Consider the following 12,655-nt stretch of genomic DNA (forward strand, 5'->3'; position numbering starts at 1 on the left):
TTCAATAACCAGTATGGGAGGCAGGAAAAGGGTTGCTAATTTTTCATCATTCAAGTCTTGCTTCAAATACTGTACCTGGCCTAGGATTTAGCTCAGTGGTATAAGTGCTTGCCCTGGCAAGCACAGGGTCATGAGTACAATCACTGGCATCAAATACTATTACCTTCTCACAGATTTTCCATAATCACCCTACTTGAAGTAGCTTTCTTCCTCTGGGCATCTTTGTCACATCGCTCTATTCTTATTTTTTTTTTTTCTTTTTACTTTTGTCTGTCTTTTTGAAGTAAGGGTTTCACTACGTAGTTCGTTCTGGCCTTAAACTCACTTTGTAGCCCAGGGTGGCCTCAAACTCACAGTGATCCTCCTTCCTTAGCTTCTCCATTGCTAGGATTACAAGTGTGTGCCACCATGCCTGGCATGCTTTACTGTTCTTAAAGCACTTATTACCATCTGGAATTAACCTTGTTTATCTGCATTTTCCCATCACCAAGCACACTCCACAAGAACAAGAACTTTGGTTGTCTTGTTCATTACTGAATTACCTACAAAATGCTTGAGACATAGGATTGTCAGAAGTAGAGCCAATCTTAAGTGTGGTGGACTAATCTGTAACACAAGCACTCAGAAGGCTGGGGCAGGAGGATATTCAAAAATCTGAGGCCAGCCTGGTTACACAAGCCAGACTGTCTCAAAAAACAAGGGGTGGGGACAAATACAGACAGTCCTTGTTTCATTTTTTCCTCTTCCCCACCCCATTTACAAAAGCACTGATATAACTTCCATCTTTTTTTTTTCCTTTTTTTTTTTTTTAATCGGTACCAGGGATCGAACTCACAACCACGCACTTGCAAGGCAGGCGCTTATGCCGCTGAGTTAAATCCCCAGCCTCCATAATTTCCATCTTTTCTCAGTTGTTTCTTTTCACTTCCTACCTTTCCCTCTCCCTCCTCCCTAGCTCCCCTGACCTCTGAATTTTTTTTAATTATTTCACGGTATCTATTATACTTATTTACATTTTGATTTCTCACATTAGAGAAATAATCTGGTGTTTATACATGTGTTTCTGATTTATTTCACCTGAGTATGGTCTGAAGGTAAATCCTAAAAATGTCTCAAATCCATTCTTTTTTGTGGCTGAGTAGTACTCCATTGTATAAAAAAAACTACATCTTCATCTGTTCATTGACTGATGGGCATTTGGGTTGTTTCCAAGACTTGGCTTATTACAAAACTTTACAAACTTTGGCTTATTACAAAAATTTAGTGTCACTAAAAACATGAGTGTGAATATACTGCTATGGTGTGATGCTTTTAATTTTTCAGGGAGATACCAAGAAAGGGATTGCTGGGTTGAATGGAACCTCTAGTTTTAGTTTTTTGAGGAATCTCCACACTGATTTCCACAGTGGAGACAGTCCTAACTTATAATGGTTCAAGTTATAACTTTTGACTTTATGATTGCTTGAAAGCCATTTGCATGCAGTACTTCAAATTTTGAATGCTGATATTTTCCTAGGTTAGCAATATGATAGTCTCTTGTAATATTGGGCAATGATAGCAACCCCAGCTCCATTTAGCTCCTACTCATCCACATGATCACCAGGGCAAATAACCAATATAGTATAGTGCATCACTAAGCTATAAGGTAAGCATATGAGACCTCCCCACTTTCGCTTTTTTTTTTTAGCTTTTTGAGACAAGGTCTTATATATATAGTTCAAGTTGGCCTCAAACTCATGGCAATCCTCCTGCCTCAGTCTCCTGAGTGCTGGGATTACAGGCATGCACCACTATGTCCAGCATGAAATACATTTTCAATTTTCAATGGGACATGAAATCATCATAAGTCAAGAAGTTTCTGTATTTGAAGAAGAACAAGATGACTAAACAGTACAAACAAAATACACCATGATAAATGCTTTCTGAATGAGTGAGTGAATTAGGCAAGAGTTAGAAAAGGGCAAAACAAATAGAGGCACTGCTGCTTACTATTTCTGTACCTGCTCACTTTTCCATATCCTCATGCTTTTGCACAAGCTCAGGTCTCTGCAGTGTCTCCTAACTGATTTCTTCTTTTGCCAACTTGATCCCTCCAAAAATAACTTCCACATTTCTACCAGATGTGAACTTTCTGAGACATCAATCGGGACACGCTACCCCTCTGCCCAAAAATGGTGGCTTCCTAAAGCCCTAGCTTCTTAGCATAGTATTCAAGAGGCCTCTCCAATCTCATCACTCATTTCTACCTCACTACATTTAACCTATACTTCAAAATACTGTATGCTGCTGCATGCCTCTAAGTCTATATATATCTTTCATTTTTTCTGGGCCACTCTTTCAAACTTCACAAACTTTGACTATCTTTCATCCTCAGTAACCAAATCAAGCATCTTCTCAGGTAAGTGTTTAACAATTTCCCAAGCTAAGCCAATCATTTCCTCTTCTGTGTCACCACACTAAACACACATTTACAATATACATATTTTCCCCATGTTTGTTTTGCCCTGCAAGACTAGTAAGATCTCTGAAAGCAGGGTTAGTGTCTTCATATTGTGTCTCCAGTATAGTAACTGGCATACACAAGCACTCATTAATTGAAGACTGAAGGAATACATAAAGATTATCTAACTTTTTCAGCTCAGCATTCAACATCAACCGCATCACTTAATGGATTCCTCTCCCCATTAGACTATAAACTCCTGGAACAGAGATAGTCACTTTATCCATTCGTAATTCTCCAAGAGCAAATAAAGTATTTGACATAATTAAACACACAATATACATACATAGAGAGATGGTAGATTTAGAGAATAGTGAATCCATGCTATAGTTGACGCCAGCAATAGAGATCAGAGACTTACACTGCCAGTTTTAAATCTTAGCTCTGCTTATGGGCCATGTAACCTTAAATAAATTACTTCCCTGAGTCAGTTTTTCTCAGCTGGAAAATAATGATAGTAACTGTATAAAGTAAAATTTTAAAAGTTAATGCATATAGAATGTTTGGCAGGATACCTGGCACCTATTATGCACTAAAAAAAGTTACCTACTATTATTATCATAAGAATAGCAGGAGAAAACACCATTTTTTTTTCCAGGTCATTAAATGACAAGGTCAGAAGAGTTAAGACACAAGGCAATGGGGAATAAAATGTCACATGAGGCTTTAAGTAACAGAATGCATTCAGTTATTGCTAATACCAACTGGGGAAAACAGGACAGAATAAATGAAGACTTAGGCAATACTTATGCCCTCTGCCTACCCTTTCTCCAGTATCTTCCTAGATGCCCACAGCCAAAAGCCCCACAGCCATGACCAGGCATCCCCCTGGGAGACTGCACTTTAGAGGAAAGTAATGAGTTTATGTTTACCTACAGATTTTCCTTGGAGGAACACAGATAATAAATGATTTCAAGAAGGGAAAACACAAAGAAATAAAAAGAATGGCTTCCATGGAATAAGCTTTTAGCTTCAGCTGTGCCACCTCAACATTTTCTTGAAGCATTCTTTGGCACAGCTAGTGCCTCCAAAAGTCAGAAATGGCAAGAAGCAGAATCTAGAAAAAGATGTGCTGAGGACTAAAAAATTGAAGTTATACATAAATCACAATTCCAACCAAATCTGAAGAAATAATGCAGCAGCGGTTTTCAAAGAGGGAGTAGGCTGACCATGGAAAAAATAACCTGTCATTAGAAGAATTTAAACACAGTAAGTGACCACTAGACAGTTCCAATTAGAATGGATGGACTAGATTGAAAGTTTAGGTTCAATAAGCATTTCAGTACCTACTCTGTATTAGTCACTATGCAAGATTAGGTGCTGGGAACACAAAAGATGAAAAATGATATTGTTCTGGTCCCTTAAAGAGTTCTCTCCCTAATGGGGGAAGTGAAACATGGTAAGTGCTGATAGAAATCTCTGCAGGGTACAGTGGGAGCAGAAAGTCAGTCCTCGGATTCAGTGCCCATGATTCAGTTATAAGGAACAACACAGCATTAATTAAAAATGGAAATACTTCATAAGCAGTTTATAGAAAATACTGGCGAGGCTACCATCTGATCCCTAGTACAGATACTAAATGTGTCAGTTAACCTTGGCAAAGTAGTTCATTCTTCAATCCTGAGCAGACGCCACACCTACAAGTGTTTTGCTTATCCATTAAGTATGTGGATACCTGCTATGTGCCACGCACTGAGAATGCACAAAGACCACAAAGGCAGTTCCTGCAGTTGAGGAGTTAATCCTTCCTCTTCACCTTTCCCTCCCCCTCTCATAGCCTCCTTTACTGACCAGCTGACACCTTAAATACCTCCTGGAAATGGATGAGTCATATTAAGCCATAAAGTTAATCTTCTTACCCTATTTCCAATAAAACTCTTTAACTTTCTCCTTTAGATCATAACTTCATTCCTCAATGTTGTAAGACCAGGAACTCAGCACATATGACACCTACGAGGTCGGGAGTTATATTTCTCCCATATCAAAATCAACTCTGTAAACAAAATCCTCTGACTCGCAAAAACCAAAAGTGAGCTGGGCATGGAGTGTCATTACTGTAAACAAGATAGGAATCTGTCAGGGTAAGTGCTCTGTATTCCTAAGTCAAAAGTTACAGAATTGAAGGTTGCACATAAGCCTCTTTGTCTACTCCAATACCATTTTTCCATCTTTTGCTCCAATATTATTAACAAAGATTACTAAGAATAATTACACCTTCACTTCTTCAGTTGTTCATGGATCAATATTTATTGAATACCTAACAGGAAGCTGCAGGAAACACAAGGCAAAGTAAAACTTAGAGATCCAGGACTTTAAAGTTGTGAACGCCCTCTAAATTCATCTAGTTTATAAATTTATCAATGAACTAGAGAGATGGTTGAAATCTCCCCTGAATTCATATAGTCATACATTTATTGAGTCATAATCTATGCCAGGCACCAGAGATATAAGAATGAATAGGACTAGGGCCAGGTGTGATGGCGCACACCTGTAATCCCAGCACTTCCCAGAGGCAGAAGCAGGAGGACTGCTAAGAGTTTGAGGCCAGCCTTGGCTATACAATGAGTTCAAGGCCAGCCTGAACTGCATAGTGAAACTCTGTCTCGAAAAGATAAAAAAAAAAAAAAAAAAAAATAGGACTTTTAGGGAGAATACACACTGGTGGGAGAAACAAACAGTATTACCTTAGTCAAATTATTATAAAGATCTAAGTTAGATGGAAGTTAATGCAGTTAGATGGATATGTCAGAGAGATTGGGGCCTAAGGGTATCTACACAAAAAAATAAAGACATTAAGATGGCACAATGGGAGGTGCAGTGGTACACATCTATAATCCTACTTGGGTGGCTGCCACAAGTTCCAGGTCAGTCTGAACTATATAAGTTTAAGACTAGCCTGGGTTACACAGTGAGATCCTGTCTCAAATAACTTATTAAAAAAAAAAAAAAAAAAAAAGGATGGCACAAGACAGAAGCACAATGGCCAGGCCTCCCTGCACCACGTGGTCCAGTAAGTCCAGATAGACATCAGAGCCCCAGGTGGGTGACTAGGGCATCTGGATGCCCCCTCCACAAAACTGCCTTTCTTTTTTTCTGTATACTCTTCCTTCTATGTGACTCATTTCCCTATTAGGGCCGTATTGGCTAAGAAGCTATATTTGTATCTTATAGGTTAACTGTACCCATGTTGTGACTGTGCTGTATATAAACTACCCCTGACAAAGGGCACTGGTGGCCACCCATTTGGGACCCCTCCTGAAAATCCAGGAGCCATCCTTTTTACCCTTATTTCCAATAAAACTCTTTAACTTCCTCCTTTGGTTTGTGACTTTATTTCTCAATGTTTTAAGGCCATGAACTCAGCACATATGACATCTACCAGGTTGAAAGTTATATTTCACTTATATCAAAATCAACTCTGTAAACAAAATCCCATACCTCTACAAGTAATTTCTAGTGTAGAACAACATAGGAAATAGACAGTGTTCCTACAGCCCACAGCAGCTAAAAGCGAAGTTGCTCTTGGATGGACAGTAAAGAAATGGTCTTGCTCTTGGATTTGAACCTCAGATTGGTCACCTATCTGATTGTATGATGCTGCACAAGTTGCTTAAGTTTTCTGTATCTCTGTTTCCACATCTGTAAGATGGGATAACAATAGTAGTACCTACAATAGGGCCAACAATTTAGCTCAGCAGCACAAGCACCTGCCTGCCAAGCGCATAATCATGAGTTTGATTCCTGGTACCAAAAAAAAAAAAAAAAAATAGTACCTATAATACTATTGTGCGATGTGCATAAAACATCGGACATACAGTAAGCACTCTGTGTTAATTTTCCTTGCAGCACTCTCCCTTACCACTCTGTTGTGCTGTGCCCTGACCTCAGAATCCTCCTCAACACAGCCTTTTGGCATCTGTATCTATGTCAGTTGTCTCTGGGATAAAACACATCTGCTATTCCTACTTTAGGATCTGGGTCTACTGTTTACTACCATAGTGCTTGCTTTTTCCTTTTACTACACTATGCTACTAAATCATTTTACAAATGTAAAAGAAAGCCCAAAGATAGTCACATAGCCAAGATGCAGCTTCACAACACATGCCTCAATCCCTCAATAAGATCCTGGCTTGAACCAAGAATCCCTAAGGAAGAAAATCCCTGGAAACAAGGCATACATATCAAATGTCTACAGGGAGAGACTCACAAGAGGGAAAAAACAAAAGACAAAAAAACACAAAAAAAAACCCCAACCTGTGCTTACTGCTTTTGAAGCAGCAATGGATGGGAACTTCCGTAGTTCGTCTGCTAGGAGTTTAACCAACCTGTCTGGAAAGGCAATGTCAGTTTCGCTGTCATTTCCTCCTTGATGTATTCAATGTACCTACTGCACTATCATAGCTCTTGTAAGATGTTTTTGTGCTTATGTGTCAGTCTTTATCTACGAACTCCTTGAGTGGCATTATATTTTATCCATCTTGGTATTAGGCATAGCACAATGTCTGGTACAAGAGGAGAAGGTGCCTCAGAAAGGTTTTTTTTTGTGTTTGTTTGTGCTTTGCTGGGAATCAAACCCTTATATATAGTAGGCAAACATTCTACTACTGAGGTAGACCACTGCTGCAGCTGTTTGATGAAGAAATTGATAAAGGAACAAACCTTCACGGAGAAAAACATAAAAGGCAGGGGGAAAAGCTAAAGGTGTAGATAACAGAAAGGTTGAGAAACTAAATGAGCCTAGGCTAGAACTCTAAAAAACAAGAAGGGTTTGGAAAGGGAAGGTTTTTTCTACAAAAACCAGAAAGCACCAACAAAGACTGCGATTAAGAGCCTGAAACATGGGAGTATGGGTTTGCAGTCTCCCTGTTTGAATGTCCACCTTGTATTCTTTGATACTGTGATTTGAGCAACTATTTTCAAGATGATAATATGTAATCTACTAACAGGTGATTTCTTACTGTTATTTTTTTTTTGTAGTTCTGTATTACATGTACCCTTACAACGCTTTGTTTTGTTTTGTGTTTTTCTCTTTTTCCTCTTAAATAAAAAAAAAAGAAGAAAACAAACTAGCTCTAAAAAAAAAAAAAAAAAAAAGAGCCTGAAACATGATTTAGACCAACAGTTCAGTTATCACAGAGATGCTATAAACATTCACTAAAAAGCATATACCATCAAGCATGAGTCAATGTACCATAAACATTCACTGAATTAAAGCTGCTGTTATTAGTTAAAGACAGTAATTACCTAGCCTATGCATAGCCTAGCACATGTACATTTTGAATAAGAGAATACAACAATGAGCAAGATAGACTTCAACTTTGGTCTCTCATGAAGATGAGTCCAGAGTAATGGTGAACCTTTTAGAGACCAAGTACCAAACCACAACCCAAACCCATTTATCGCAAACAACCAGTGCTGTAATAAATCTGAATATGGAGGTTTACAAAAAAAAAAATTACATTTACATCCTTTGCCTTGAGAGAAAAACACAATAACTTGTGTGCCACAGATTCACCACTGGCCAGTGAAAAAGACAGACAATTACAATAATGTTTGGTAGGGGAAGAACAGAGGGCACTGAAGAAACGAAAGCAGAGTTACTTGATCAGGGGGCTTGTTTTGTTTGTTTGTCTGCAGTGCTGGGGATGGAACCCATATGGGTCCTTGTGTGTGCCCCACGAGTGCTCTACCTCTACCCTTTTACAAATTTTATTTTGAGCCAGGGTCTAAGTCACCCCAGCTAGGCTCAAGCTTGTGCTCTTCCTGCCTCAGCCTTCCCTGTAGATGGGATTATAGGTGTCTGTTATCAACCTACTTAGTTCTTTAGGTTTCCAACTGTGGCTTCAAATGACCTACAGCAATGGTAGTGAACCTATGGCACCTGTGCTGCAGCCTCCATTTTGATGCTTCAGGAGTAAGTGCCACTTCATGTTTTGGAAAGAGGACTTTACACATAAAGGGCAGTTTACACTGGTAAAATGAGTCTACAGTGTGGATTTTTAAACTGAGGGGTGACCAACACCTTAGAATCTGGAAATGTGGACACCTCTTAGTAGTTTGCAGACCCTTACACATCTCAGAATCCTAGGAATCTCAGTTCTTCAACTATAATTAGGGAGTAGTAAAGAGAACCTCAAGAATTTGAGGTTCTTGAGGACAGGCAGGATGGTACAAGCTTGTAATCCTAGCACTCAGGAGACTGAGGCAGGAGACTCATTGTGAGTTTGGGACAAGGGTGGGCTACAAAGAGAGTCCAAGGCCAGCCTGAACTACAACAGACAAGGCTTGTCTCAAAAAAACAAACAAAAAAAATTCAAGGTTCAAACATCCTCAATCTCAATTAAATATACTGTACCAGTGTTTACATGAGATAATCAAGAGCATACAATTTTAAATTACCTAACCCTACAGCACAAATAGTGGAGTTAGAAATGGAAACAAGGGTTTCAGCACAACACCCGCACAACTGGGTCTGAATCCGTGCTACCTTCCTCACAAATGTAAAATCCTGAGCAAGTTGTTTTAACTTTACTAGCTTCAGCTTCCTCGGGTACCAGACGGAGTCAACACCATCTAACTCATACAGTTGCTGTATCTCTTGTTTATGGCAGGACTCAATCTCTCTCTCATTCTCTTTCACGGGGAATCAAACCCAGGGCCTTCGCAACCAGTTCCTTTGTTTCTTTTTTTGCTTTTTGTGATAGGGTCTCATTAAGTCACCACATTGCCCACACTGCCCAGACTGGGCTCAAACTTAGCACCCTTCTGCCTCAGTGCCACAGAGCTAGGATTACAGGAATGCATTACCAAGCCAAGCAGCATTTTATACAGCAGCTCTTTCCTAAACCCTTTTTTCTAGTCACCTCTCCAAAGTAGAAGCTACTAGCAATGCGTAAATTATCTCTTAAGAAAGTGACAATGAAACCAGCCTCCCTAAAAGGAAAGAAAAATGGATTCCCCTCAGACTGTTTCACAGTAACATCTGATTTTGGAAAATACAAGTATAGTATGCTGAAGAACACATTACAGTACTGTGCATTCTTTTCAAAGCAGGTAAAAAGTACACCAACCCCATATAGCTAGGCTACTCACTACTCATAACCTAGGCTCCACAGTAGGGTCTATCAATCAAGCAGAAAGTGCAACACCGAGGCAACTGGGATGTCACATGCAAATCACTGCATTTTTGTAGACTTCATCTTTAATTTTTCAGCTCAAGCCCACCTTATCTTTTTTTTTTCTTCAATTTTATTGGTACATTTTTAGATATACATAATAATCACATTCATCAGAGACTATCACATTCATCAGAGACTATTTACCTGCACATGATATAACTTGATTCTTTTTATTTGACCATTCCCCTACCCTCCCTTCAACCCCTTTTCCTCTCCATTTACCAAACCTTTGTTTCCATTTTTTCCTTAATTTTTGTTTTAACTTTTCTTTTCTTTCTTCCTCCCCCTCCCATCCTGCTCCCCTCTTCACTTGAACATTTTCTTTCTATTTCATAATACCTATTATACATACACTTTTAGTTTCTCATATCAGAGAAACAATGTGGTATTCACACAAGTGTGTCCTATTTATTTCACTTAAGCATATGGTCTTGAGGTGCATCCATTTACCTAGGAATGTCTCAAGCTTATGCTCACTGGATTACAAACCCGGAACGATCCTATGTTGCTCATCTTTGAATTCACAATACATGACACACAATAGATCCCCTTAATTCCATATTAAATGACTGATTTTTGCCTTCTCTTTCACTACAAAAGAGTAAATAGAAATACGTAGGGAAACATTAGGGGGAACTTGCACACACAACTTAAGGATCTGCAGACTTCCATTCTTTCAGACTAAAGGGGATAACTGTTTCTGCTTCCCAGAGTTACTTTCTTAAATACACAGAAAGAAGGACAGAACGAGTTCCTACAGAATTTCCAGACAATAGATTATATTCTTTCTCAAAGAATAAAATAAGATATCTAGATGAATGCCAGCTGTTTCATATAAAGTTGACCTCTAGATAGCACACTCAGGAAAATATACTCTTAAGTCTTTAAAACAATACATTAAAAAAACTAAGAAGCAAAAATCAAAAATGTCTTAGATAAAAATTTTCCTTTTTCTCCTTCAAAACTTTTGTTCTTTATCGCAGTGAACCCTGATATATGTAACTAAATCTCTCTTTGAAAGAGACAAACGTTATCATCTAAAAGAAACCCCACAACTAACAAACCATAAATAATAACTTCAACACAGCATTTATTCTTTTCAAGGTGCTTTCAAAATATCTGATTGGGGCCAGGGATTTAGCTCAGTGGAGCAGCACCTGGCTGCATGAGGTCCTAAGTTTGATTTCTGGTACTCAAAAACAACCATAAAAATCTTATTGAACCACAGCCAAATGTAATAACAGAAACTTAAAGCTGGAGGTCATTTCCACAACCACCCCACCTCACCAACCAATACCCAAACACCTCTAGTCTCTAGTAACTGGGAGATACAGTGCTAAATTCCCCTGTGCTTCAACCACCTGTCAGTTTCTCAGTCCTCTCCCTTCACTCTGATGATCCCAAACATTCAAACCAACCAAGCTAACCCACTACCAAATAATAGTCTTTGTTTCCCAGTTCATCTTCTTTCTCCAAGTTTCATCATCAATTCTCCCAACTCTTTCTGCCACCAAACACCAAACAGGTGCCTCTAAGATTCTGACCTCTCAGAGGTTGCACTGGTTCCACCCCTGTCAATCATCTTCCAATCCCTCCATACAGTCTTTACCCACATGCTGTCGACTTAAAGACCACAAGCAACTCTAATTCTCATGGTCCCTTAGGCCTCAGAATCTTTTCCCCTTTTCTTTCTCATCTTTTCTCACTGCCTCTCAGCCCTCTTTTCAAATTCAGTGGCTCCTTCTTCCCAGCAGTCCTTCAAAAACCACTGGTAATTCAATATACCAGTCGTGAAATGCCTATTAAACAGGTAAATGCTATTAGAACACTTTCAAAGTTCACTTTTCAAGGAAATAAAAAATGACAGCAGATAGACACAGACACAGACTCAGGCACAGCCAGACACAGACACAGATGGAGAGACAGAGAAACAGTAGCTTATGACTAACAAGCTGGGCAGAGTGGAAGCAGATGGACCTCAAGTTCAAGTCCTGCCTGGGACAATTAGTGAGGCCCTGTGTCAAAATAAAAAGTAAATGTATAAATAAAAAATAATCTATCATTTATCCTTTTAGATTCAACAAGTCTAGGATGACTTCCCTAATCCAAATTTTTAGTGCCACCATTCTACCCTGGTACTGTAACTAGTCATCTTGTCTGTCACACACTATACCGTGGTCTCAACAAGGAGATCTCTTCTGTCCTTAGCATCTAGCCCAGGACCCAATGAAAAGATGATATTTAATATTTGTTAAATGAGTGATTACATGATTTCCGGTATACAATAAGTCATTCGTTCTTTAGTTGACCAAAACTTTACTGAATATATATTATTGTACCAAGTCCTAAAATGCGAGGTTAAACAATAAAATAGTTCCTACGTAAAAATAAGTCAAAGCTGTAATTCTAGTAGATTAGCACTTTCCAAATCTGAACCCTCGATCTGTACTGCAAGCTTACAGTCCTCTCCCAAAGTGAAAACCCGGCCTTGCCTCGCAGAAGTCCACGCCCCTCCAACTCTTAAACTACCTGACAGCCCTGAATTCCTACCCTAGACCCCCAGCTAATATCTCAAAATTTTAACACTCCAACTTCTGCAGCATCCTCCCTGTCCTCCATCCCCACCCCTGAGAACACTGCAACATTACTCCAGTGACTGCCACCAAGTCCCCGAGTCAGGAGTCCTTCGACCCGCGCCCCAGTCACCTCCTTCTTCCCTATCAAGGTGCTTCCCATCTTTCCTATAACTCCCTTTCCCAATAACTCACTTTCCCTGCTTCATTTTCAGGCTGGGTCTCCCCTTTCCTAGTCTCCTTACCTCATCTAACTCCTGTTCCGCAGCAGCACCTCCTCCAACATCCACCTCCACCACTGCCGCCATCTTCAAGGCTCGCCCCCTCCCCACGTCCCCGCGCTAGCCAGCTGCTTCCGCCGCTCAAGGGTTTCTAGCCAATCGGTGAGGCGGACTCCAGCAGAG

At 39.6% G+C, this 12,655-nt stretch overlaps 1 protein-coding gene across 1 annotated transcript in view; it reads right to left on the bottom strand.

Annotated features, from left to right (window-relative positions):
• Nucleotides 1-12,615, bottom strand: part of Rnf121 (ring finger protein 121) — an 80,870-nt gene extending 68,255 nt beyond the window's left edge. Inside the window, exon 1 of the mRNA XM_003463378.5 lies at nucleotides 12,497-12,615. Coding sequence (XP_003463426.2) covers nucleotides 12,497-12,559 — 63 coding nt within the window. The 5' untranslated portion in view covers nucleotides 12,560-12,615. The remainder of the gene's footprint in view (nucleotides 1-12,496) is intronic.
• Between the last annotated feature and the right edge of the window lie 40 nt (nucleotides 12,616-12,655).

Source organism: Cavia porcellus, unplaced genomic scaffold (genome assembly GCF_034190915.1).
Source record: "Cavia porcellus strain 051 isolate PalLab524CR breed Dunkin Hartley unplaced genomic scaffold, mCavPor4.1 scaffold_9, whole genome shotgun sequence".
Classification (NCBI taxonomy): domain Eukaryota; kingdom Metazoa; phylum Chordata; class Mammalia; order Rodentia; family Caviidae; genus Cavia; species Cavia porcellus.